General features: G+C 36.6%; 2 protein-coding genes across 3 annotated transcripts in view; one reads left to right on the top strand and one right to left on the bottom strand.

Moving 5' to 3' along the window:
- The window catches only part of LOC134844272 (meiosis-specific nuclear structural protein 1-like), a 310,596-nt gene that overhangs the window by 201,873 nt on the left and 81,216 nt on the right, over nucleotides 1-27,507 (top strand). The gene's annotated exons all lie outside the window — the stretch shown is intronic.
- On the bottom strand, nucleotides 8,335-12,372 carry LOC134844421 (serine racemase-like). The gene is made up of 3 exons (XM_063861091.1): nucleotides 11,796-12,372; nucleotides 10,746-11,043; nucleotides 8,335-8,803 (listed from the first exon to the last, which is right to left on the bottom strand). Exons 1-3 carry the CDS (start codon nucleotides 12,061-12,063, stop codon nucleotides 8,362-8,364), a joined length of 1,008 nt encoding a protein of 335 aa, XP_063717161.1. The 5' UTR covers nucleotides 12,064-12,372; the 3' UTR covers nucleotides 8,335-8,361.

The raw sequence follows: 27,507 nt of genomic DNA on the forward strand, positions 1-27,507 counted from the left end.
GGATGACGGATGCAAAAGGTTGTTAAATGGTTTCTATTTTCTTAAAATGTTAGTTCTTACGATTTTTTGGTTAGCTTAACCTGGGTCTGTTTGTTCAGGGTTGGAGAGAAAAGTATATCGATTCCGAAGAATGATTTTTTACTTTCTCGTGGCTAGTATAAGTTAAGGTGTTAACTTACTTAATCTTACTTAGGGGTAGTGATTGTGTTCAAGGGTTGGAGAATAGTAAATCGATCCACAAGGTTCAGGTATAATTAGAACGCGAGTAGTTCGTTAGATACTATTTTAAACTTACTAAGTCTAAGATTTATCCTGGGTCTGGTAAGAGGGGGGGGGGGGTCAAGTGAAGGATGAATAACCGAAGTTCTTCACTGTTTATCCTAATTTGAATGATTAGTTTTGTTTAAAAATTTCTATTAGTCTTAGGTCTTTAGAAAGGGTTGGGTAGTGAATCGACGTTTGAGGTCGTTAGACACTAATTAAGTGGGTGGGGGAGAACAAAGTTGTTCTGTTTGATCCAAGGATAAGCCTTGATGATCAAATTTGAAATTTAATTAAGTAGAAAATGATTTAAGATCCAAGGATAAGCCTTGATGATCTGGTTTTAAAATTAAGTGAATTTAAGTTTTAATAAAATTTTAAATGTGTGTAAAGGAAAGATTTAGTGTTTTGATGATATTAGTGGGTTTATGATTGCTGTTATGTTTTAGATGATGGAGCTGGAACAACAGGATGATTTATGATTACTAACCATTTATTGTCATGCTACTAATTTTTATTTTTTATTTTTCAATAAATATTTTTCAAACATGTTTTGTATATTACTGCAGAGTTTTAGGAAAACGATCTTAGATCTTTTTATCAATCGTTATTGTATATTAATAATTTTGTTTAGCGCCTGAAATGATTTTGAAGATTAACTTCAAGGTTTTATGTTTGCAAATGAAAATCTAAATTCATTGCCAGTAGTATTCTAAATATAAAAGTTTGTTCTGGTTTTTGCCTAACTATCATATAGCTATATGGCAAGTTTCTACTTTGTCGTATGTCGTCTCTGGTTCGAGGTCTTCTTCCAATTCCGGGTAGTTCTGTTATGGTTCGGAATATTGGCTCTGATCTATTGAGTCGTAGAGACATTTCGATTAAATTATTGTCGTATAACATTTTGTAAATGTTTTTGTCTAATGTCTAATCTATTTTGGTTAATTCTAAGCTATTAAGGTCTTGTTCGAGACTTATGGTCGCACCAGATGAGTTAGGACCGAGTTGGTTAACTCATAGAGTAATTTCGGATAGGGTACACCGTCTGCTCGTCACGCTATCTTATTTTCGGCCGGATAGATTCGTGCAACTTCTTAGTCTAATACCGATCCTAATCTTACTCTTATACTATCTAGTCTCAGGTAGTTTAACTAGTCTCTGCTAGGCTCAATAGATCTAGGGTATACTGGTTTATTGCGGCTGCTGAAGTGCTCGGGAGAGTCCAACTAATTTCTAAGTTAAATTCAAATCTCTCTGGTGCTGAAATTACAAGTAACTTCAGCACTTACAAATAAGTGGGTTGTTAGTTAGATGGATCATGATTGGTTAATATTAAATACTTTACATTGGTAAAATATCTAAATTATCCAATCATAAAATGTAGTTTAGATCAGGTTCCATTAGATTCGAAAGATCTTACATCTTCTTTCCCATCATATGCTTGTCAGGAAATTGAAGCCTCCACAATGAAAAACCTAGCGGTGCAGAAAATTTGGCCGAAACATGGTCTTTTTAGTGCTTTGGACCGTTGTAATGTGATTACATTTCTTGGTTGTAAACAAAAAACACATGATTAAGCTGTTAAGCAAAAAAGCACTAACACGCACACACACGCCGACAAAGTGATTGCATCGTTTTTATGGTGAATTAGTAGTTTTATACTTAATGCCAAATTTTTGACAATCACGCTTTTATGTCAACGAACATAACCGAAGTCAATTAACCTAAAACTGCTCATTTTGACGCTTGAAATTAGTTTGTCACTCACTAAAAACCTTATGAAATGTCTAATTAACCTGAAACAACTGTTTTTTTTACCGATAATCTGCTGAAGGTCACCGATATTGCCAACAATTTGGCCTTAACTATAATACATATATCATGATTCTCAAAGCTGTTTAAGTCTGTTTTTTATTATTGTTCAGTTAACAAAATGCGTTCTGCTTTGTTGAACACCTTACCAATACAGTGTTTGTCTCTCGAATATGAGTATGTCAAATTTAAATGACTCTGACAATCATGGTATAACGCATCTTTCCACGCCCCCTTTTTTTGAAAACATTTTTTAAAATTAAAATTAAAGATGTCAAATGAAAGTTTGGATGGTGACCAAATTAACTCATGAGCTGCTGCTAATGTTAAACAAATTAACTTGTGCGTGTGTGTAAGTGTGTGAGTGTAAACGTGTCTGTGTGTGCGTGTGCGTGAGTGTGTATGTGTCTGTGTGGTTTTTGCTTGGAAGGTTCCTATAGTCTGTTCTTTGATTTAAACCCGTGGCCGCTTATGCTTTCTCTAACTTGTTTTTCCGATTAAATCATCAATCTCAGATTTCATATTGAAAAATTTTCAAAAAACTGTCAAAATTTTGAATATTGATTTTTCACTTAAATATAAAAATTTCATGGGGTTTTTAAAGATAGAATTGGCTGTGTATTTTCTGTCTAAAATGAAAAAAAAGATCAAAATTTCAAAAATTGGATTTTTCCAAGAGTAAAAACCCCGTGAGCACGGGAAATCCCCAAAAAATGTGTTTTTTTTTTCAATCGATCACTTATCATCAAACATCAAAGTATACAAAAGCCAAAAATTGTTGAATTTGGGTTCAAACTGAACCTTTTATTCAAAAATCTGGTGTAGATTTTTCACGATAGTTCAAAATAGAACTTTTGTCATTTTTTATAGTGATTTATCAACCAAAAGTGGGTGTACGCATATGCAGTGAAGATTCAAAGTCCTGCCTTTTCCATTCAAATCGTAATCCCAGATTTGAAGGATAGATGACGAGAAAATTCAACAAAACGTGCATAATTTCGAAAAAAGAAAATTCGGCGGCACCAAAGCGGGTTCCTTTCCAGAATATTTAAACTAATGCGTTTGAAATGGGTAGTGGAGATCCCATAAGGCCGACACCTATTTTGAAATCATAGTCCCAGATTCGTAACAATAGAATTCGAGAAAACAAATGTTCCACAAATAAGGGTAAAAATCCAAAGTTGCATCTTTCTTAAGTCAATGGCGTTATTAGGATATGATGCATTGGCTGCTTTTCAGGGAATATATCCATAATATTTTTTCAGGACTGAACCCTGAAACCCATATTTGGTACGGTAGTTTTGATAAAAGTGAAACAATTCCGTAAAACGATTAAATGTTAAAAAATTGTCTTCTAGGGTCATATCTAGGTTTTTTTTAACATAAGGCTCAGCCGCTTCTGCTTTTTTCTCGATTGAACCGTAATTCCAAACTTAGGACGGGTTGTTTTCGAGATGGGGGGAAAAGTTTTGAAAAAGAGAACTAAACACTATATCACAATTTACTAAAACTATCAATAAATTGAACTTGTCCTAACTAAATTTTCTTTTTCAAAATCGAGTCTAGTAAATTATCTATCCAAGTCCTTCAACAACTTCAGACTTCACGAGAATTTATCAGTAATAAGAGCCTCAACTCAAAAGTCTAAATTTAACTGGTATAGCTGTATGCCTACTGATGAGTTCTCCAAACTTAGCTGTTTTAATAAACCATCTTCAGTTTTTCATCGACCAACTTTTTCGGGATACCTGTACCTGCGCGCAAACAAGTTAAATGAAAAAAGCAATTATGTAGTGTTCAAGCAAAGTATGAAACAATTAAATTGCTTTTCGACAAAAGTGTGAACTATATATGTTTGGGCTGATTTATTATTCAAACCAATTTTTAAAATAAACTGACGAGAGATCGATCTTTGGGTCTTCGTGGGCCCCGTCGAGTTCGAACAGCATTATATTAACCTCATATCCAGGGGCGGATCTAGGATTTTCTCGAGGGGGGGGGGCGGATTTTCAAAAAATTTTCGAAAATTTTGACTACTTTTTTTTTTTTTTAGGTCGATCAGATTGATTTTCCGAGCTCTCCCAAAGCAGTAAAAAGACCCTGTTTTGGCCAAATTTTCTGCGCCGCAGGCAATTTTTTGAAAAAACAGGTCAAAAAAGCCGTTTTTGGGCACTTTTTGGAAAATTTTGACAAAAAAAAACGCAATTTTTTGGCGCGCGCCCCCCCTCAAAACTAGTATATATTGGCGCCAAAGGCGCCTTTAGAAAAATTTTAGGGTCAGTCGGCCAAAAATGGATTTCTTAAAAAGTACCAAAGGGGGGACCCTTTGGGTTGGCAGGGGTTCGAATCCCTGAAGGGGGCGTCCGCCCCCCCACCCCCCCCTAAATCCGCCCCTGCTCATATCAATGTACCTGAAATCTTTGTCGAAAGATTGATACTGAAACTCCAACGCACATATCTTTTACACGTCGCGAATTATCCCACACTACAAATTGTTCCAAATGGAATTGAGGCAAGTTTATTGGTCTGACTAATTTTTATTTCTGAAATTCGATATCATCAGCATTAAATTCATATCTTGTCAATAAATTTTTTCTCTGTGTCTACCAAGTTAGCAAACATTTATTCCATTTTTTTGTTCCTTCTTTTGCGGACCATTTTTGTTCGTAGTTGACCTTTGATGTTTATTGAAACTCCCTGGACAGTGCATTTAATTTTTTATTGGAAAGACTGCAACAGCATTAAAGGGATGCTTTGTCATTGCAGTATAGTTGCGAGCCAAATTTTAGTGATTATTTTTATTTGTACAAAAACGCTTGCGAAACTTATGGCAATTCACATTTCTGTTCTGACTCCAACCTTAATGGATAATTCAGGAATTTTCAAGTTAGCGCTGATTTCCTTATACGGTCAATTTTAGGCAATAGAAAAAAAATACTCCATTGAAAATGTTGACTCCCTAATTTCAAATTGAAAAAAAAATAGTTGACCCCAATTAATTTAAATTTGGGAGGTTTGAAATGATCGACTCGGCCTTTTTCTGGAACAATATATGCGCGCTTTCAAACGTTTGTCTTCAATCTGGAAACTTAGAGCAAAGTAATTTTGCGTAGCAATACTTTTCCGCACTACAGAATCGTTTCAAAATGAACTGAGGCAAGCTAATCTTGATATTTTTACGCGACTAAAGTTTTCAAATTTTGATATTTGGTTTCTCTAAAATTATTGTTTTTTCTTGTCTTTTTCGCTGACTTAAATAAGACGGCTAAAAACAACAATTTGTACTTAAACTAGCTTTTAGATAGTGCTTTTGAAAAAAACTAAGTTGGAAAACAAAGTCAATTTTTGTTCCGACTTTCGTAACGAAAGTAACGGAATATTTGTGCTCTGGGTGGGTTTTTTCTTCAGACAATTTTCGACTTTTTAACTAGCCATTTTTATTGAGATTTTTATATCATTCAAAATGTCTTGTTGTTTTAAGCTTAAACTTTAAAAGATTTTTCACCTGTGATCATTTTTTGTGAAATTATGGGATTTTAAAGATTGCAATTTTGGCCAATTTAGGACAATTAACGCGCGATATATTTCGCGCTATTAACGCGGAGATTTAATCCGTCTTAAAAATCGTTCCAAATTGGCTGATGGAAGCTTATTTGCTATAACTGATTGGTCACTAGGAGCGAAATTCATCACTTGTACTTATGGCGTGTGCGGGGATGTTTTTCACAAAAAATCTCAATTAAAAAAAATCTTCGTGTTATTTTTATTACATTGAGTTTTTTCATGCTATTACTGCTCCATAGATCTTAAAAGGCAGTCGGAATATTCAGGGCTTTGTTTAAACTTATCATTAAAATCACATATTGTTATGACCTTTTGGGGCTTTAGGAGATCATGAGGGGGTAGAGACTTTAGAGGCTTTGCCCTGATACAAAAAGTTTTGTTACTTTTTCAACCACCTTGATGTAACAATGATGAATCAGCGCTGTTATAGACATTTTTTCTCAGTGATAAATGCGAGAAATCAGCGATTTTCCATCGACAAATCAGCGTAGTTCCATTAATTTTCGATCATATTCTATCGATATTCAATCTCAATTTAAAAAAGTGCGGTCTTAAAATTTATAGTCTTAGATTTTCAAAAGATATGTCGTGGTTTGACCAAGAAGGAAAGAATAAGAGAAATTGAAATGAATCAAGACTGCTCGTATCAGGGCGAAGCCCTGAATGTTCTGACTGCCTTTTAAGGTTTTATGGAGAAGTAATAACATTAAAAAATTAAATGTAATATAATTTAAAAACATTTTTTTTTTAATTTTGATTTTTTTAAATGAAAATCATCCCCCACACGCCATTTAAAGTACAAAAAGATAGATTAAGCACCTTGTAACCAATCAATTATGGCAAATAAGCTTCGTTCAACAAATTTGGAACGATTTATGGGACGGATTAAATCTCCGCTTACGCGTTAATAGCGCGAATTATATCGCTCGTTAATTGTCCCAAATTGGTCAAAACGGCAATCTTTAAACCCTCATAACTTCACGAAAAATGATCACAGGTGAAATATCTTTTCAAATTTGAGCTCAAGACAACAATACCTTTTAAAGGATATAAAAAAAATTCCGTCAAAAATGGCTAGTTAAAAAGTCGAAATTTGTCTGAAGAAAAAAAAACTCACCTCGAGCACAAATATTCCGTTACTTTCGTATCGAAAGTCGGAACAATTATTTGTAGTCAAAGCATAACTTCCTTAAGTAGACCAGATCTAACAATACATACTTTATATCCTCCATACCGCAGAAGAGCTTTGATGTAATAACTTAGGAAGAATCTCGTAAAGCTTATGGTTTCCCGAAATGGTTGTTGCTAAATGCAAAACTTTGACAGATATTTCTCTTGACAAAACTTTATTGCTCAAACTAAGTGCCGCAGGGCTATCGTACCCTAATCCAGCCGCACCAGAAAAATTCCTAGCAAAAGTTCAGTTATTCTTGAAAACCAATGTAGATGGCTAGATAACCTAAATTCATGCATGGTTCTGTCATGATTTGACTGTAACATTAAAGAACCGTCACTCGTACAGAGTTGACGCAATGCTTCAGTCATGGACGCCTTTTCTCAGGGATTTGACCCCCTGCCGACCCAAAGGATCCCCCCTTTAACTATTTTGAGATATCAATTTTTGGCTGACGTACCCAAAAATTTTTCTAAAAGCGCCTTTGGCGCCAATATATACTTTTTTTGAGGGGGGAGCGCTCGCCGAAAAAACGCGGATTTTTTGTCAAAATTTTCCAAAAAGTGCCTAAAAACGCTTTTTTTGGCCAAACCACGGTCTTTTTAGTACTTTGGGAGAGCTCGGAAAATCAAAATTGGTCGGCTTAAAAAAAGGTCGACAATATTTTTGAAATTTTTTTGAAAATTCGCCCCCTTCGAGAAAATCTTAGATCCGCCCCTGCTTGTTGTTCTCATATTTATTAAAGGCCCAGAGTTAAGTAAAGGCTCTAATGAAGACAATTTTTTTAATGCCATAAAGTTTTAAAAAGCAGTTCCCCATCCCTTCTCCCATTCAATACAGATGGTTGGTTTTAGCAAAGCTGCCGGTTCTTAGAAAAGAGCGCTTCAAATCATTCTTTTGCCTGGCCACCGCTTCACAACAAATACAATTTAATATACAGGTATACAGTTTAACTAAAAGTTTTACAAGGTTAAGTATGGCTAAGGGTTGATAACTTTTCATAAACTTACACGCGGTTCATCACATATAAATATAAATATCGCCCCCCGTAATTATATAGGGAGCGGTGGTGAAGTGGTTACGTCTCCGCCTCTCAATCGAAAGGTCGGATGTTCGAGGCCCACCATGATCCGTGCTCGTTGCTTGAGGGTGAAGCAACATTACCCAGCCCAGAAAAATAACCAAAAAAAAAATAATTGCATGTAGTTCTTAAAACAGGGGCACAACAGCGGTTCGCCGTGATGAGCTGTACAGCTCTTGTGTTGGTCCTTTCCCCCGTGGATAAATGATCTTAAAGTAAAAGAGGCGCAACATTAGCTAGCCCGGAAAAATAACCAAAAAAAATGCATGCTAATCTTAACCAGGTACACAACGGCGGTGCTCCTTGAAAAGCTGAACACCTCTTATTAGTCCTTTCATTCCCCTTGATGTTAGATCCTCCTAATAAAAACCATTTTACTCGTTTTATCAGTTTGATTTGTAAATTATTTGGCAAATGAGTTATGAAAATATAAAGTTCTTTCTATTTATGATTGATTTAATATTTAGGTTCAAGCACTTATTTTTGTTTGTGTTTCCCCCAATAAATGCAATTTTTTCAGAATGTCAAAATTTCCACCGGTTAAAACTACCACAATGTTTTGACATTCTGAGAAGTATTTTTTGACAATCTCTGGCTGCATTAAGGCCGCAGCCGCCAGAGCAGCCGTTGGTTCAGTCATTATTTTCATACTCTCTAGCAGGAACACTAGAGCTGAAATCGCGCCAGTGTCTGGCACTTGAATGATGTCGTCAACATACTCTAGTATATGTTCAAGGGCGAACGGAGTGACTGAAGTATTGCTGATTCCGTCGCAAATGGTATCGCGACGCTCCGTCGGCTGTATCGCTTCTCCGAGTTGAAAAGAGTTCTTCAGGTTGAGAGAAGTGTCGTGTTCTACGCCATAGACTTTGATTTTGTTGTTTTTGTTCTTCATTGCTGTTGATATACCTCTAAAACATTGTCAAATTTTTAGAGCAAAACAAAGTAAAAATCGGGCCTAGGTACGCAATTTGAAACGCGGCAATCGCGACCCAACATTAGCAAGCCAAAAATCGCAACACAAAAACTTCGGCGCAAGTTTGCTCGACCCAAAAAAGTTAAGTAGCCACTTTGTGCGACCCAAAAGAATCAAGTCGTTATTTTGCTGAGCCAAAAAAAAAATTCGAAATTGCGCGACCCATCATAAAAATCCGTACGACTTTTACTTTTCGCAGGAAACATAAATCGTGATTTTGCAGGACTTTTAGCAATTTATGTAGCATTAAACTTTTATCAACCCATTTGATGAAACTTTACAAAAATTTTAGGTTTAAAATTCTCTAAGTTGTAGAGAGTATTGACTTTATGGATAACTCTCTGAAAATTCGATTGAATAACAATTGTCTAAAAAAATTGTTGAAAACAATTTGTCACATTTTGGAGGAAAAAAAATTTCAAGCGTTTCCCCAAGTTTAAAAACAATGGGATATCAAGTAAAGAGAAATAGATTAACCGTGACTGCTTTATTTATATTTTTAAATGATGTTGACAGTTGCTGCATACTTGTTGGCATTTTTCCAGAGCTCTGCAGAGTTGAGTTGCTGGGTGGAGATAAAATAGACTCTATTTCAAGTCAAGCGTTTTTCGAAGTTTTCTAATGATTCTAAGCTTTTTCATTCGAATCGCAGTACTCGTGCTTGCATGCCAATTGATCCGAAAAAGAACCGATTCTGAAGCTATGTGACGACAAGAAAAAATATTTGGCTCGCAGCTTTTTTTGAGTTTAAACGTTTAAAAAACGTTTAAAAAACAGAAACTTTTGTAAAAAAAAAACTAGCGCATCATTTTTGCGGTAAAATTTTAGCTTTAAGTAGATAGTTTTACAGTCAATAACCGGGCAGTCCATCTCCTCAAGTGGGTTGCTTCAAGGGTGTGTTTTAGGTCCACTGCTTTTTATGTTTTTCAAAATGATCTCTATCTAATGAAATAACCATATTTGCTAAAGACACCATCTTCTTTGCTTCAAAAAATGCATTGTTGTCAACTAATATTTAGGATAAAAATTGATGATAATCTGAAAATTACGTGTGATACTGACCTAAATCGCCATTATTTGGCAAAATTAAACGCTATTTTTTGTGCAAGAACAATTTCACAATCCTTTCATTATGCCTTTTATGCAATATGCAAAAACAGTAACTTCATATGGAGATGTTTACAGGGCAGCAACTAAATGTAATCTAAATTTCCAAAAAATTTTTTTTGACGAACAGTTGTTTTCAAAAGAAACATACACTAGACACAATTTTTTTTTGTGCAAAACTTAGAAAAGCATTTTTCAGCAGTGTAAATTGTCATCAATTGTAAAGTTACCAGTTCAGTCCAACTGTTTTTGAAGAAAGGAGTTGAGCAAAAAAATTACTTGCATTTTCGAAACATAGAACGATTATAACGAGTAAGACTTCTACCATCACAAAAAAAACGATGTCTCACTTTCCTACTTCCACCAGAAAAATTGAAATTTAGCGAGGGGTGAAAAAAACATTAGAAAGTCGATTTCAAAGTTTAAAATTTTTAATGGATCATTTGTTTCTGATCAAATTACCTTTGAATCACTTTACCATTTGTTAGGCTTTTCGTGGATACTCGTTGCATATGAGCGTCCCTGGTGTTCGATTATTTACACACACTGTTTAAGCTCTGCATGTCAAATATCAGAAATGAATTCAAAGTCAGAATTGTCTTTTGTATCAGAAACTTTTGAAAGATTTTTTTGCCATTTTGCTTTGCATTCACTTTATTCTTTTTCCACTTCTTGAGATCGACTGCTATTTTAAAATCCTAGGTCGTTTAAGATATCAAATAAACTCATTTTTTTAAAAAAAATTTTCTATAGCATAATGGACAACTCACGCCAATAATCCTCCGGAACCACTGGGCACGATCACTGCGTCGACATCCGGCACCTGGTTGAGGATTTCAAGAGCTACAGTTCCGTGTCCAGATACACTCGCTGGCTCCACTGACGCAAAAATAGTGTACGCTCCAAGTTCTGCTTCTAGTCGGGGGATGATGGAGTTTCTGGATTCCCAACCTTTCGGGTATAAATGAATTTTTCCGCCGTATTTTTCGATGGAGCCCATCTTAAATGGTGAACACGACACGGGACAAGCTACATGACAGTCCAACCCCACCAAAGAAGCAGCATACGCTAAAGTAACCCTAAATTTATTTAATGATCTTCGGTTTCTGATTTTGGTGTTTTTCAAGAAGGCAAGATTTATTAGATTTTAGCAAGATATCCACCACCTCATAAAGTTCGCCAAACTCAATTTTCTAAATAGCCTTTAGAGGAGTGCGCGCCAATAAAGTACAACTATTTGTTAACTTATGCCTAAAGGTTATATCAAAAACGCTCTTTCGAAACATTAAAAGTTTTTGGCTTGCAAGTAAATTGGTCGGCCAAAAAAAGACACAACATTTTTCATATCAAAAACAAAGGGTATATAATAGAAGTCAGCTTCTAACAGCCAAAATGCGATTAAAAAGGCGCGTATAAAGTCAGGTTATGGCTATCAAATCAATAGAAAATTGATGGGTCATATAAGTTTATTGGGCCTTGTCTCAAGATGCTGTAGGCTTCAAACTCTAACAGAAAAGTTTCTTCGTAAGTGATGTCAAGTTGAAAAATCACTCTGTAACAAACTTTTGGCAGTTTAAATGACGCTCCCTGATAAGTAATTGGGACCAAGTTAACATCCTCCCCCCTAAACACGTTTAGGGGGGAGGATGTTAACTTGGTTCTAAGTTGGGAATTTTCAGCCAATCAGAATCGAGCATTTTACATGCAGCGCTCAGCAAATTTAAGCGCTGGGGTGGAGGATCTCAACTTGGTGGTCTATTAGGGGGTGGTGGGGGGGGGGGATGTTAACTTGATCCTGTAATTGTTATATCACAATTAACCTAAGCCGGCACCGAAGTTTCCGCTGCTTCTGGTCAAAACGCCTTTGCTGCTGAGATTCGGTTGCTCTGCGTGGAGTTTGATAACAGAGTTGAGCGCTCCTCTGGCCTTGAAACTACCTGTTTTCTGGAAGTTTTCGCACTTAAAATGAACCCTTTTTCCCGGCGTGAATTCTTTTTCGAAGGAACTGCTAGTAAGTACTGGTGTTTCGTGAAGGTACTCTCTTATACGTGCGTGTGCATCTTCAATGTCTTTGATTGTAATTAACATGATCGACTACTAATACTGGGCCACTGAAGTGTACCAGCAAAAACAAAGCTGCTATTAAATCGAATAGAAGCAATAACTGATATATTTTATAGATTGAATGTGAAACTATTTCAAATGCATAAACAAGATGTTGGAATGGTTTTTAAAGTGATTTGAATAAAAACAGTTGAATATGTAGAACTTACAGTAACTGCATAAAAAACTGTCTAATGAAAAGTTGAACGTTTTTTTTTCGCTGTCACTAGCTTCTGGTGTTGTACAAATTCTTAACTTGTGTGTATATAGTCGAGCACAGATTGCAGTTTTTTTGACTGCTCAGCATGAAAACCAGCTCGATCGAAAATCCGCACATCACATAACATCAAAAAGTAAAGATATAAGCTTAGTCTTAACAACGATATATTTGGACCAACTTGAATGATTCAATAAATGATTATTTAAAACGCAGGTTAATTTATTGCCTATACGCGTTGAGCACAGAAAAGTAAGTTGCGCGGAGAACGTTTTGCTAATTATAAACGATGAAACTTTTTTTAAAATCATTTTTATCTTTTCAAGGTCGAGCAAAAATACTTTTTGATTTTTTCATTAAAGGCCAAAAAACGAAAGTAGGTAAAAATTTCAAGGATCTTTTTGGGATGCCGGTTTTGCTAAAAAATTGTTTTTTTTTGACGGTCGCACGCCTCAAACTTATAAAATGCTGGAACTAAAGTTGCCTGTAGAAAGCCTTCATTTCAGGGTTGATTGACGAAAATGGATGTCAGAATATAGTAGTGGTGATGGTATGAACTTCCTGAAGACAGGTATCTATACTGATACTTTCTCATTCAAAAAGTATTAAATATAAAAACAGCATATAACAATATAACTGATGCCTTATTCTTTTTCATCCAGCAATCGCCGAACTGCATAAATGTTCTTACAAACTGTTTTTCATATAAAAAAGTTCATAGGAAAAAATTAGGTTCATTTAGAAAGAAAAACTGTCCTTGATTATTTGTTTTGTACCTCGTCCCGAGTGATGAGTAGTGCAACTGCAGCTCACATATGTATGCTGAAGTGGTACTTATGACTCGGTAATATACAAAAACATAGTCCACGAAGTTTTTTTTTTATCATCGAGCCGTTTAAAATTGTGCGCAACCGTAGTTTTTGTGAGTGGTGCGAATTGCTCTTAATAGTTTTATTTTGGAGAACTGGTTCCTCTTGTCTTCTCCAAACACTCTCATCCCATCATTCTGTGAATACAGCTTTAAGTGACGAGAGTACACGTTTAGAGGAAGCAAGGATTCGAACAAGCTGTCGAATTCCCCAATTTTTTCACGTACTTTTAACGATTACAAATCAAAATAGTCAAATCCAATTTGAGATTTTGATTCTGTAGAATTTTAGGCTTAATCTTTGGGAGAAAAAAAAATTTTGAATGAAACATTTAGAAGTTTCTTGAATTCTGTCTTAAAATTCTATGATGTACCTCTGAGCCTGCTTGAGTGACACATTTTTGAATCAGCCATGATATGAATCATTTACGAGCACTGAAATAAGATTTTGATTTGGAACTTTGAAAGACATAACGTAACGGGAATTTGGTTCTAAAAGGGCGAGGTTTGCGATTTATGTTTCGACCCACTCGACCAGGCTGTCTATGTTTCGACTGTTTTCGACCGAGGAAAAGCATTTCGACAGTTCGACAAAGGAAAAACGTTTCAACCGAATTCGACCACAGAGTTTTTTCGACCGAAATGAACTTCGAGATTTTTTTGAGAAAATGGTTTTTATAAAGCTCAATATGATTTTTATAGCTCTCATTTCACAAACAGAGACCGTAATAATTGGGTTTGTTCAAAGTTCTGAACTTCATTTTCAGAGTTTTTCTGATCATTTTCAAAAAAACCAATGTAGACCAAAACTATATAAAGTCCAGATGGTTGAGAGCCAGATGAATGTCTTTGATTGATCCGATAAGATCAAAAGGCTTTGCTGGGCTCTTAGTCAAGGAACATCTGGTTTAAAGTTTCGTTCCGAGTTTTGGTGGTGAAATATATAGATTTTTTGAGATTAAGGTTTTAATAAAAATCAAAATGATTTATATAGCTCCCATTTCGCAAATAGAGACTGTGTTCAGTGTGTCAATAAAAAGTTTTGCCGATTTATTTTGATATTTCTTCGGTTTCTATTTTCTATTTTTATCTCAAAGATAAGTACTAACGTTGCTTATTTGCTTAATTGCTATAAGATGTTGAAGACTTTCCTTTTGTTGTTGAATGAATGTTTCATTTGGTTGTTTTATAGCTCTCTGTTTTTGTGGTGACAATTTTGCCGTTGCCCCAATAAAATAGCTTATAATTTTTTGAACCATTTGCAGGCCTTCTCGTGGCGGTCCTGTATATGATCAGCAAAAATTCTGTTCTAGCTACCTTCACTTTAAAAATACACATATACTGGATTATTTTGCTAATTTCAAAAGTTTTACAGTTTTTCAAGCAAAAAAATCCGACATTAAAAAAATCCGACTTTCCTTTTGTTGTTGAATGAATGTTTCATTTGGTTGTTTTATAGCTCTCTGTTTTTGTGGTGACAATTTTGCCGTTGCCCCAATAAAATAGCTTATAATTTTTTGAACCATTTGCAGGCCTTCTCGTGGCGGTCCTGTATATGATCAGCAAAAATTCTGTTCTAGCTACCTTCACTTTAAAAATACACATATACTGGATTATTTTGCTAATTTCAAAAGTTTTACAGTTTTTCAAGCAAAAAAATCCGACATTAAAATCAAATTCTGGGTAAAGTTTTGTTTGTATTCGACTTTATGTTTCGACTTTGAGTTTGGCTGTGCTCTAAAATCGTGTTCGACTTTATGTTTCGACCTTGTGTTCGTCTCTATGTGTCAACTTTGTGTTCGACTTTGTGTTCAAATTTATGGTTCAACTTTGTGCTCGACTTTATGTTTCGACTGTTTTCGACTTTATGTTTTGACTTTGAGTTCGACTACGGGGTCTTCTTGACTATGGATTTTCGTCGAACTCTTACATGTGTTTGACCCGCCTCGGTCGAAAAATCGCAAACCTCGACCCGCAAACCTGTAGTGGCGATAGCGGCGATACATTGAAAATGCGCGAGAGACGCGATAGATTGAAATTTAACTAGCTCTATCTATGAATTTCACATCTCGACATCTGCTCACCAACGAAATTTTGCGCTACATATTTTTTTCGACAGGTACCAAAAAATCAAGGCTCTTTCTTCTTAAAGACTTTTTCCCTGATTTTAAGGGCAACGATAAATATATAGGATCTTGAACCTATAAATATACAAGCTCAACGTTTAACTGGCAAAAAATAGTTGAAAAATTTGGCAAATCTGGGAGCGACACCGCTGAAAACATTAGTTAATTTAAACTGGCTTTTATTTGCGCGAATTGACTGTTTTACATTGTTTTGTTTTAGTGTTTTAATTTAGTGTCTTGTAGCATCAACGCTTTCTTTTCGTTGAGGTTCACGTTCTGTTACAGTTCAGTTGGACTTCTTCCTGCCTCATCAGGATTGTGGCGATGTTTTTGCTCATAAATTCGTCAACGGTTTCGATGATAGTCCATGGTTGAACGTTTATCAGGTTTTTCGAAACTATCAGCATTTTTCAGAGTTACGTGTATGAAAGTGTAAACCCGCGACCGAAATTCCGTACTCCGCCCGATATTTGAGTCGCTCCAAGTCGCATCATAGCTAAAATGGGCGATAAAAGTCCTAACATGAGTTACGGACGCAAAGTTGCAACATGAATTGCACAAACTCGCATGATGGATTGATCAGCCAAAAAATTTTGGAAGAAACTGCGCAACCAAAAAACTTCGCATAGACATTGCATCAATCCAAAAGAGTTGTATAGATGAGTAAAAAGGACGGCAATTTGTTTTAATTTGAGCAGATGGATACTGTAGTTTCCAATTAGAGGTCCGCGACAAGCTGTTCGACTTTGTCGGTCGCGGAATTGCTATTTCCGCGACCGGAAATCCATAGTCATAATGATCAAAAATTAGTCGCGGTGGTCGAAAAATTAGTCGCATCAGGTTGAAAAAAAAAGTCGCGGTGGTCGAAAAATTAGTCGCGGCATGGTCGAAAAGTTAATTGCGGCGGTCGAAAAATTAGTCGCATCAGGATCAAAAAATAAGTCGCGGCGGTCAAAAAAGTTATTCGCGTTCGTCAAAAACTTTGTGGCGGCATTGTCCAAAAGTTAGTCGCGGCATGATCGAATAATTAGTCGCATCAGGTTGAAAAAAAGTCGCGGTGGTCGAAAAATTAGTCGCGGCATGGTCGAATATTTAGTCGCGGCATGGTCGAACAATTAACGCGGGGGTCGACAAATTAGTCGCATCAGGTCGCGGCGGTCGATAGTTTTTCGCTTTCGTTGAAAATTTAGTCGCAGTACTGTCCAAAACTTAGTCGCGTTGGTCGAAGTGTTAGTCGCGGCATAGTCGAATAATTAGTCGCGGCGGTAAAAACTAGCAACAAATGCGAGAAAAATTAGTCGCGTTCGTTGAACAATTGGTCACGGCGGGCGAGTTAGTCGCGACATGGTAAAAAAAACTTGTCGCGGTGGTCCGAAATCTAGTCACATCGTGGTCGAAAAAGCAGTCGCGGCGGTCAACAATTACTCGATGTAAGTTCAAAAAATATTCGCGGTGGTCGACGAGTTAGTCGCGCTAATCGAAAAAATTGGTCGCTGTATGATCGAAAAACTTGTCTATGCTTGATCAAACAAATAGTCCGCCTTCTGCTCTGTTTTGATTTCTCTAGTCTTTTCGAGCAGAAAAATCTAGTTTCAACTCATTGGTAACCTCTTACAGTTCAATTTCAACCAAATCCTCTTCAACCTATGGAATTTTTCTCTTGTTGAATCCTGTTTTTTCATTCAGTTCTAGACCCAAAGGTAGTTTAAAATCATTTATCACAAAGTTTGCGTCGCTCCTGTCAGCATTCCCCTTCCATTCAAGTCACAAGCAGGATCTATCATTGAATCATCATTTTTGTGCATATCTGCTGGAATGCAACAGTTATCCGTTGAAGCAATGCGAAGCTTCTGTATCTCGTACCGAGCAGCACATCTTTTGCTCAATCATTAGCAAGCTGCCGTCTTTGTGCACCTTTGTGATCTAAAAATGAGCTCATCACTCCTTCAGCAGCTTTTTTCTTGGGGGGAATTATTCTGCAAAAAACAGAGACATAGTCTCTCACAGAGTAAGTCTTTGCATTGGTGGTTCTTTGGTCAAACCTCTTTTTATGTCTGAGTTGTGCCTGCGGATTTTCTTCTGTTTAGATCATTAAGCTCTAAAGATCTGAGATATTCTCGAATATTGGCTTTTGGAGCCGTCTTTTCCCTTCGTACACAGGGTTACACACTTTCAACGTAAGTGCTTTTTATGCCCAGTTTGCATCATACTGGGTTGATCAGAGTGGCGGAATGCTCTATGCATTTCAGGCTCACGTTAATTGCTGTAATTGTTTATCCCAGCCATCTCAGTATAGTGAACAGTAAACTTTCAACTTAGCAGTTTTTCAAAATGCAAAGCTCTCAAAATCTGTAGCCTGCAATTTAGTCTCTCCGCCAGACCATTCGTTTGCGGGTAAACGGTGGTCGAGTGTGCTTGTGCCTTGTGAGAGCTCCCTATTAGCATCTTTGAGGCTCTCGAACCAGTGCTTTACTTTTGACTGACTGGAATGAGATCAGACAACCACGCCTGGTAATCAGGTGAATGAGATAAATGTCTGGTAGCGTGTGTCTTCATCCAATGCTGTTACAAAGGGACTGCCTAAGCATAATCCGTCAAAAAATCTATCATAACCAGCAGCTGGTTATAACCCGTGGCTATCAAGCAGATTTTCTGATTGCTGTCTTCCCATATTTCGTTAAATGCCGACTGTTTGATCAATTGCGAAGGATACCTAAATTTCCTCCGGTCTTCCACGATAAACAGGCAGACATCATTTCCCTTCAGGCTTCGCTTAGTTCCGGTTTTTCGAACAGCTTTTAAATTCAAGCATAAACCTTGTCAGAGCCTTGATGTCCCATCTGATCATTTAAGTGAAGCAGCAACTTTGATTAATAAATTTGTGCCAAGGTTATTGAGTTATATTTAATCAATACCCTTTTACCTTTTTAATTTGCTTGCAACCTACAATTTTTTTGCTGAAGTTCTGCGACACCTTTATCGACTGCTCTGTTGTCTATCCACCTCTTTACTCTGATCGTCTTTCTAGTATTCTTTTGAGCACTTAGGAAACCTGATAGTCGAGATATGCCTCTCAAATAAATTGTTTTTTCAATTGTGCGCTGATAACAATTGTGCGCTCGTCAGCATGGTTCTTCAAATTCTTTCTTTCAAGCTCCTGTCTTGTGTGGGATTCATACTCACAGCTCCCTTCTTATGAGGGAACGCGCCTCGTCTCCTAATTCGTAACTATGCATAATTCCTATGCATAACATCCTATCTCAGTCGCTTGTCTCGAGAAACGCTAGCACTCCAAATCAAAACACCCTTTAACAATTGTAGTTTTTTTAGCCATTTGCCATTTGATTCAACCTTTAAGATGATCTATCTCAGGATCAGCTTGTCTGAAGCTAAATCGAATTTCGCCGGTCTCCTTCAAAAACATGAGCAACTAGACAACCCGTCGGATGTTTTAGATTTCATCAAAAAAAAATTTCAAAAAAAATTAACTCATTATGACTATTCAAAATCCGTTCCGTATCAGCGGTTTAAACGGTCAATTCTTATGTTCTAATTATATTGGTACCCTGGCCTGATTTACCATGATTTATTTTAACTGGCTTCCGTTCATGACTCCTTAAGTGATCTTTTTTTCGTAACATGACGTCAATTTAATCTATCGCATTTTTGTACAAGATCGCGCCCCAGGATGCATCAGAGTCGTCAAGTTTGTCTACCACCCTGCAGTGAGATAATTGGTGTTCTGTCATTTATTTAAATTAATCTTTAAATTGTGGCAGCTAATTGAATGTTAGTGGGCACCAAATCCGATATTACGAGAATCATGCCAGTCGAAATGCTGATTTTTATGACATTGACTGTGCTGTGTTCGAACAAGAGTTTTACAGGGATTTGTTTTTGTCCACTGTTTTTCCAGCGGGTGCGCTGCTCCTCCTGGCTGAGGTAGATTCGTCCCAACTGATGGTTTACGCTCGTGACATAGGTTTTGGTATATATGTTGATAGCATCTACACTGGGTATGGGCAATGGATCTCCATGAGGTTTCTAGCCATTTTCGTCAATTGTGTGTTCCAACTCCGTACCCATTGCTCCATCTTTTTGACTGATAGCTCCTGCTGCTCTTTTAGCAGCACTGTCCTCGCTGCTATTCAACAATCCGTTTGAAATCATGCCAAATTCCATGTGCCTAAGTCCGATACTAGCGCTTTGATTTTTTCTTAGTCAATTTCTCTCGGGATCTTTCCTCCTTCTGTACATCGGCTTTCTTCACCAAGCGCGCTGGGCTGGCATTCCCTTCAATAACATTTTGTCTTGTCTCTCAAGCTTACCGAAAAAGCACCGCCGCTAAACTTCCTAATAAGATTTCTGAATTATTGTTTGTAATTCTCATCTTGCGCGTCCGTAACGTCAACAAAAAATCCAATAGTTTTCTTGCATGTTTGTATAATAGTTTTCTTGCATGTGGAACAAACTCAATACTGGTGGTCTTGATGGTTGTAATTTTCCCGGAAGCCTTAATTCGCGCAATTTTTCACGTGTTCATGCTATCTGGTGACTTGTACCTACTGAATATGTGCCTGTGTTTGAGCTCCTAGATTTGCCATAAAAGTTGTGTTGTAAATTTTTGAGCTCTCGGTCTCAATATTAAAAATTCTGCTGATTTCACACGCAAGTCGTCTGGCTTGCAAAGAAAATCCACTGAATCACATTAAGTTATGACTATGGTAATGAGCATGGTTTTAAGTTCTTTGCTCTTCGCAGCGTCCCTGAATTTGGACGCTATGGCTACATTTCTCCTCAAGAAATTTGTATCAGGACTGCCTCTCCTCCTCAGAAAGTTCAGGTTTTCCAAGAATTGGTCAATCGAATGATTGTCGCGCTGACGCCTCTTCTCGGACCTAAATTTTGCCTGGTGCCGTTGTACTCACAAATGAAACCGTTTCGTCAAAAAACTCGAAGATTTTGCTGGCAGAATGATGTTCAATTGCCCTTTTTACCATGACCCAGTCCAAGTCCGTACATTCGAGATTACGTATGAGTTTTTTGAGAGTCTTTTCAGATCTATCAACTCTTTTAGCGGACTTCAATAGTTTTTTTACTTAATAATCCAGGAGACGTGCTAAGAAGATCGAACAATGAAGTATACACAATGGTGTTGTGTGACATTGCTGAGAGCTCTGATGCAGATCTCCCCTTAGACATGGCTGATAGTTTTGGTCCTGAAAAAACTACCATCAGAATCTTCTGCAATTTAATTCTGTTATATGTCCCGAAAATCTCAGGATCTAATAGAATGAATTGATTTTATTCGTATTGTCATGAAGTTTTTGTTGAATTGATTTCTTACCTAGGTTGGTACTTTCCCTCATATCATGGACTCTTTCACTTTTATTCTTGATGCTTGGTTTTTGATTAGTGAAACATTTTTTTGTGGTCATAAAGAAAAACTTGTTTTAAAGGGGTGAATGTTACAGTTATTCAAGTGTATATATGCTTCAGATGTAGTGTGTACGGTGGGGTTTAAATATATATGTAGATGTAACAAGTGTTTTACAATGTATTTTCACGTGTATTGTGAAAAGATAAAAGTAAAAATGAAATGTGAAGTTGAGTTACAAATGTTTCTTGAAAATTTAATGTTCCGATCACTGAAAATGTCAAAGAAAATTTGTATTTGGTCGTTTTTTTCAGCTATCACAAATAATTATCGGGAATGGTTGTATGATAAATTATATTAAGTTGTTTTAGTCGTGATTCGAACGACATTAAATAATTTCGAAAAATTTTCATAGCCACGAGAAAGACCGGTTTGAGTTTTTCATTTTTTGGTCTAAATTTGAGCTCTATTAGGGTAGTTAGTAACTGTAAAAACTTATTTAGGCTTAATTTAAGCCGTGAAAATTTTGTTTTATTTAAGTAAAAGTAGTTTTTGGAGTTTATTTTCTCAATTTTGGTAATCAAAAACTTCAAAATTCAAAAAACTTTTGTAAAACTTTTTCAAATTTTTTTTTTCATTTCTTTAGTTGTTTTCTAAAATTGTTTTCTAATTGTCTTATTTTTATTACTCTCAAATATGCCCGAATTATATTTTTTTGATGCAGAAAAAAAACGATACCAACATTAGAAAATATTTTTTTATTTTTTAAGACTGAATTCTAAGAATTCTGTGCTTCTTGTACAGTAACCGGCTTTCCTTTATTCAATTTACTTAAGGTAGACTAAGTTTGAGGTCATCCAGTAAATTTAAAGGTTGCAAACTGATGCAATTTTCTCAAAATTTAGTTAAAATTAATTGAAGTTTTCTCAAAAGATGCTTGAAATTTAATAGCAGTAAGACTTGATGTTGTTTTACACTGTTGAAATCATTGAACTAAGAAGATACGTAAAATTCACAGCTGAAAGAAAGAAACCTAGGACTTTAATGGTGATCCTGCAAAACCAAACAGCTGTCAACCTAATTGTGGCCAAAAGTACTGACCATAGAGGAAAATTGAAGTTGAGGAATATTTTCCTCTCCAGAGCTCTCTTACTTGAGGATTCAAACATATAAAAGAGCTCATAGATGAAGGAGTTCCAGGTGAGAAATTGAAAAGACGGAACTTTTAGTTATACAATGAAGAGTCAAGGTAACAATCTCTGACGAGCCCGCCCCAAATGCTTGACTATACAGTCTACAGATACTACAGCTAAATGCACAAAGTCTTATGGACTACCAAAGACGCATTAAACTCGCTAATGCTACAGAAACTAATTCTTACAATGTAAAATGTATTTCTGAAACATGGCTAAACGGCAATGTTCTTAACTCAGAATTGCTTTTACACGACTACACTAATATACGATCTGACCGAAAACAAGACACATCTCACAACCCCCATGGTGGTGTTATTATTGCCGTTAAAAACAGTATAAACTGTGAGACGCTCAAAATTGACATAGATACTTGCCTAGCCTGCGAAATTAACTTAGCAAACGAAGAATAAAACATATGTTCTTTCTACAATCCACCATCTGACAGCCGCTATCGATACAAAACCGATGATTTTGGAAACAATTTGATGAAAATCTCAAAAGCCAGTAAAGCCATAATATGTGGTGACATCATTTTTTTTTGCTAAATGGGACATCTTTTGGAGTCCGGGCGCTAATGAACAAGAAAAAAAAAGACCTTTTTGAAGATAGAATGCTTAAGAACAGCGTAGAGTTTCTAACGCGTGGCATGAACACTTTAGATGTTCTACTCTACCATAGTTGCATTGTCGTCTCTTCTCGCAACGACGACATTAACAAGGTCTATTACTGTTAGGACCACTCCTCGGCAATATCTACCATTGAATTGGAATACCTTGAAGTATCCCTAACAAAAGAAAAATTCTACAGCTATATCTCTGGTGTCTACAACGCTATCTTAGATAGCATGGACGAAAACAGTTTCGAACACAACTGCCACACAAAAATAGAAAACATGTACGATGAGCTTCAGGAGTATCTCTACTCTTTAATCGGCGCTCATGTGCCAGAGAGAACAAAATTCAGGCAATCACTCCCTCAATGGATAAAATTCATCACTTCAAACCAAACAAAAAATATTAGAGACTCAAAAAAGACTACTTGAACGACGACCCACAAACTACAGTTGAACGAAAGTTGTTAATCTACAGGCTCAATTAGATGAATTGTGCAAGGAGGACAAGATATCAAAATCGTTCTTTGGACCTAGAAACACGAACAGCATATATAAGCAATTAAAACATGTCAACCGATCCGCTAAGATTGCAGCATCTCTTTGCTACAATGAAAACACAGCGTCAACTCCCTAGAAACAACAAAATTATACAAGGAATTTTTCAATTCTGTTTTCTCACTCAAAGAAAGCTTTCGCATAAATGATTTGTCGAACACACTTGACGTCAACTCACCGACTCTAAGTAATTCTCTATCTCCTTTAATGCAATCAAAGTCTCCTTGATGACCAAAATGCGGGGAGCAAATGGCTTGCCACCTACGTTTTTCTATGAAACCAGAAGTCAAATGTGCATGGTTCTGAACAAGCTCTTTAAAAACGTGAAGCGCCTGCAGAATCTCTTAGTATCTTTGAAAAATGCAGCAGTTACCACCATTATTCAAGAAGGGTGATCCCAGAAATGTGGAGAACTATCGACCGATTTCACTACTTTGCATTGATAGTAAAATCTTTGTAAAAATCTTTTATAATCTTTAGTACGAACACTTCAGGATGCATTTAACGAAGAAACATCATGGGTTTATGCGAAAAATGATTTACTCATGTGTTTATGAGTAATATGATACAATTTCTGAACAAAATTTACTCAGCACTCGACCAAGATCCAATTGGACGTATTTGGTTTCTATGCTCGTTTCTCAAAAGCTTTCGACAGAGTAACACACAAACTCCTACTAGAAAAATTACACTATATTGATGTAAAAGGTTTTTTTCTGGAAATTCTATACGATTACTTGCACAAACGCAAGCAGTTTATTGGTTTTGTATCCACTGCGTATGTCGAACTCGAAATAATTAGTGGAGTCCCTCAGGGGAACACACAGCTCAGCCTTATCAAGACAAGACTTGAAAAAAACACTAATCATTTCAAAAGAGGACTATAAAATTGATCTTAGGGAATCTCCTTTCCCAACGAGATTACACGGACCAGCTGCGACTGCTGAATGTCTTACCTCTCCCACTCTACATGTAATTGAATGACTTACTGCTCTTGTCAAAACTATGCGAAGATCAAAGCAAACGCAATATCAATATTCCGTTCAATAATCGTACCACCAACAGGATAATAGAGAAAAAATTACCCTGAAAAAAAACACGAATCGAGAAAACCAGACACGAATTCATTTTTCGGACAACAAGAATCGCAAACCGATTTGAAGTACACGTGGATTATTGAAAGTCTAAATGAATCAAAAAACGAATTTTAGCCCTTATGTGGAGATACGACAATGAACGATTTTCAAGCAGCAACATGTGCACATGCAGCTATGCTGTGATTGTGCTAGTTGTAGAACTATATAAGCAATGAAGAGATTTTTGATAAAGAGTAAAATTCAACGTTTTTGCGACTATTTACACTGTCAGGATTTTTACAATGAATTAATCTAAATGACGATAAAACAACACTTTACAAAAGTTATTCACAATAACTTACATAAAATTTGGTTCTAAGCCGTCATGTTGAAAAATTAGCCAATCACAATTAAACTATAAAATTACTACTTACATTAAAATACTTTTAACGTCTAAGATTAATTTAAAGATTTTTTTTTAAATGTTTGGAAGTTTCTGAGTCCTAATTTGAAATTAGTCATGTACGTTTTTAATTAAAAATCCAGAAGTTTTTGTAACCAGATTTTCAGTGTTAACTCCCTGCTCCTTAGTTCATGGTGCGCGTTCAAGTTCATTTTCTCGTTCCTGATATATATTGCCTCAGTGTCAATCGTTTTGTTTGGTTGTTTGTCCTATCTATAATTTCCCAACTGTCATCTGCGCTATTTCCCTCAAGTCTGCATTGCTGAAGGTGGAGGCCTACCGGTTAGTCGTTTTTTTTATGTTCCTCAAAATTAGTGTGCAAATGTCGAACAGTTTGTCCGACATAGGTGGAAGTGCATACACTACATGCCAGTTTATAAACCCCTCTTGACTTGAGGTCATTAAAAAATGCTTACATTAGCGATGGTATAAAAGATTCTAGTTTTTTTTGGTGAAAACCACTTAAACGTTGGTTAATTTTCGCAACCTGCGTGCAAAATATTGGCTAAGGTTTTAGTGATTGAGTTGAAGAACCCCTCTCACTATCCAGGGGCTTGTCCTTACCCTCAATGTTTTTACACAGAGCGTCTGCCGCCACACAGCAAACTATTTTTCTATGTACTGAATTGTCAAAAATTGCCCGCTATTAGTTTCCGTAGCCTTATCAAATTGCTCCCAGTTAGATGTACTGATGTACTCCTAAAAACTCTATTTTGAAGTGCCTTGGATAACCTTACGCTTATACTGAATTGGGGCGCAGCTTCTATAGTTCGGTATCGTCCCAGTAACTGTTGGTTTTTGATACCAACTGCAGGGTACACCCCTATCCTGTGGTCCATTTATGTTCAAATCAGGGAAGGGAAAATTCCGCTCTGAATTAGTTTCCTCCAGAGCGAAATGCAAATTTGGATGGGAGAATTGGCGACATCGAGAACTTGAATTGGCTCTTTTTTAACTGTTTTAATTATGTCATCCACATACTTGAGGAACATTTTTACTTGTGAAGTATCCCTCTCTTGTTTTTCACATGGCAGTAGCTTTCACAAAATCAGCCTATCCTGTTATTGATGCATAAACATCATCGGATAATTTTCCGCATTTAAGTTGATACCAATTTCGGCAATTCTCGCATTCAACTCCCTTTGATCTATATGTCATTTTCCTGCTGCAACATAAACAGAAACCGTTTTTGTCATACATTCGCTGGATCTCCGTTTTCGCCGGGGTTTTTTGTTTAGAGCAAATTCGTACTCTTTGAGTCATAAAATTGCAAGAATTACAGCGAGGAAAGCGCCCATTACCAGATCATCAACTCGCACATACCATGAATCATTACAATTGAAGATATTTTTGCTGGCCGCCAGATTCAAAAGCTTTTTCATATTCGCTCTTTGAATTTCATGAGGAGACTCCTGGCTGTACAGCTTCTCTAAGGCAATTTCAATTGCTTCCTTCAGGGGAACATTTGTGTATAAGCTTTTCACATCAAGAGGTATTATGGTTTCATCCGGATCTAGAACAATGTTTTCAGATGTTTCTCTGGCATCTATGGTATTGGTTTCTATACTGGCTCCATCTTTGCTAGCATTTTGTTAAGATTCTCATACAAGCTGCCTGGAAGTTATAATACTGGTCGTAGGGGCATCTCAGCCTTGTGTACCTTAGATAAACCGTACAAATGAGCGGTTGCCCCCTGTTGATCTCATCTTAGAAAATAAATGATCACTTATCATGTCTTTTTTGTTCATAGCAGGTAATTCTTCATTGAATTCCTTCCCAATTTTCAGTATCACCAGACCAGTCGTTGCTTCTTTTTCTCAAAAACTGAGCACATTTTAACAAAGATTCAAGTTTTGATTCATTCGTTTGTTTCCTCAATATGCAAAAACCAAACCCCTTATCAAATTGCACCGCCAGCCATCCATTATCTTTGAGATATTTCCTCGATTTTTCAACGGTTTTGTCTCATGTGGTTTGCCCAACTTTTTTCTTATGCCTTTGCCGCGGCTTCTATTTCACATAAAGTTTCACCAGAGGTTTTTTTGGTTTTCAATTCTGAGAGGAAAAATTGATACCAGCCAAAAAGTGCGTCACGTTAAATTTGTCTCTAATTGGAGTGCTTCACACGCATTGACAACATTTCATGCTTCCATCCAGGCAGTTCAATGTTATCAAGCACCTTAAATGATTGCTCATTTCTCCCGCCAAGCGGTTTCTATTGTCTCTCGGACAATTTTTCTTATTTTTTCTTATGTTTTTTCTGATATTGTCATTAACATTGCATCAACTTGACGCCTCATGAATCGGAAAATTGATGCCCACCTTTGTTCGTCAATTTTTTCGCACCAGTGAGAGGTCTTCCACTACCATCACAGCATACCTTTTTCTGTTGTCATTTTCTATCGACGTTTCAGTCTTTATTAGTTTTAGTTGAAAATTATGCACAACTAACTTGGTCCAAAAGAGCAGTTTTCTGGATAATTTCTGACGCCCTTGGGTCCTAACAAACAATTCCAGACATTGAGTCGCAGCTCTGCCATATCCTATCTATCCGACTCAATTTTGGTCTATCCCGACGCCTCTGGGTCGATTTATTGCATTTCTACAATATTCACCCTACCCGGATCACTTTGGGAATATGCCGTCCCATCTGGGTCGATTTATTGCATTTCGACCGCATTCACTCTATCCGGATCAATTTAGGAACAATCCGAGGCCTTTGGGCGGTCGCGGCATTATTTGGAAGAATCATTGAAAAATCAATAGAATCCGAAATTTCATTCCGGTCAAATGGTTCGTAGCAATATCAGTGATTTGTAAGCCAAGGTATGGAACCGTACTAATTGTGCTTGTATTCCGAGACCTCTCAGAGGTTTGTCCCAATAAACATGAGTTACGCCGTAATAAAGGGTCACTTTTATATTATAAACGTTAAGAG

This window comes from Symsagittifera roscoffensis, chromosome 4 (assembly GCF_963678635.1).
Source record: "Symsagittifera roscoffensis chromosome 4, txSymRosc1.1, whole genome shotgun sequence".
NCBI lineage: Eukaryota > Metazoa > Xenacoelomorpha > Acoela > Convolutidae > Symsagittifera > Symsagittifera roscoffensis.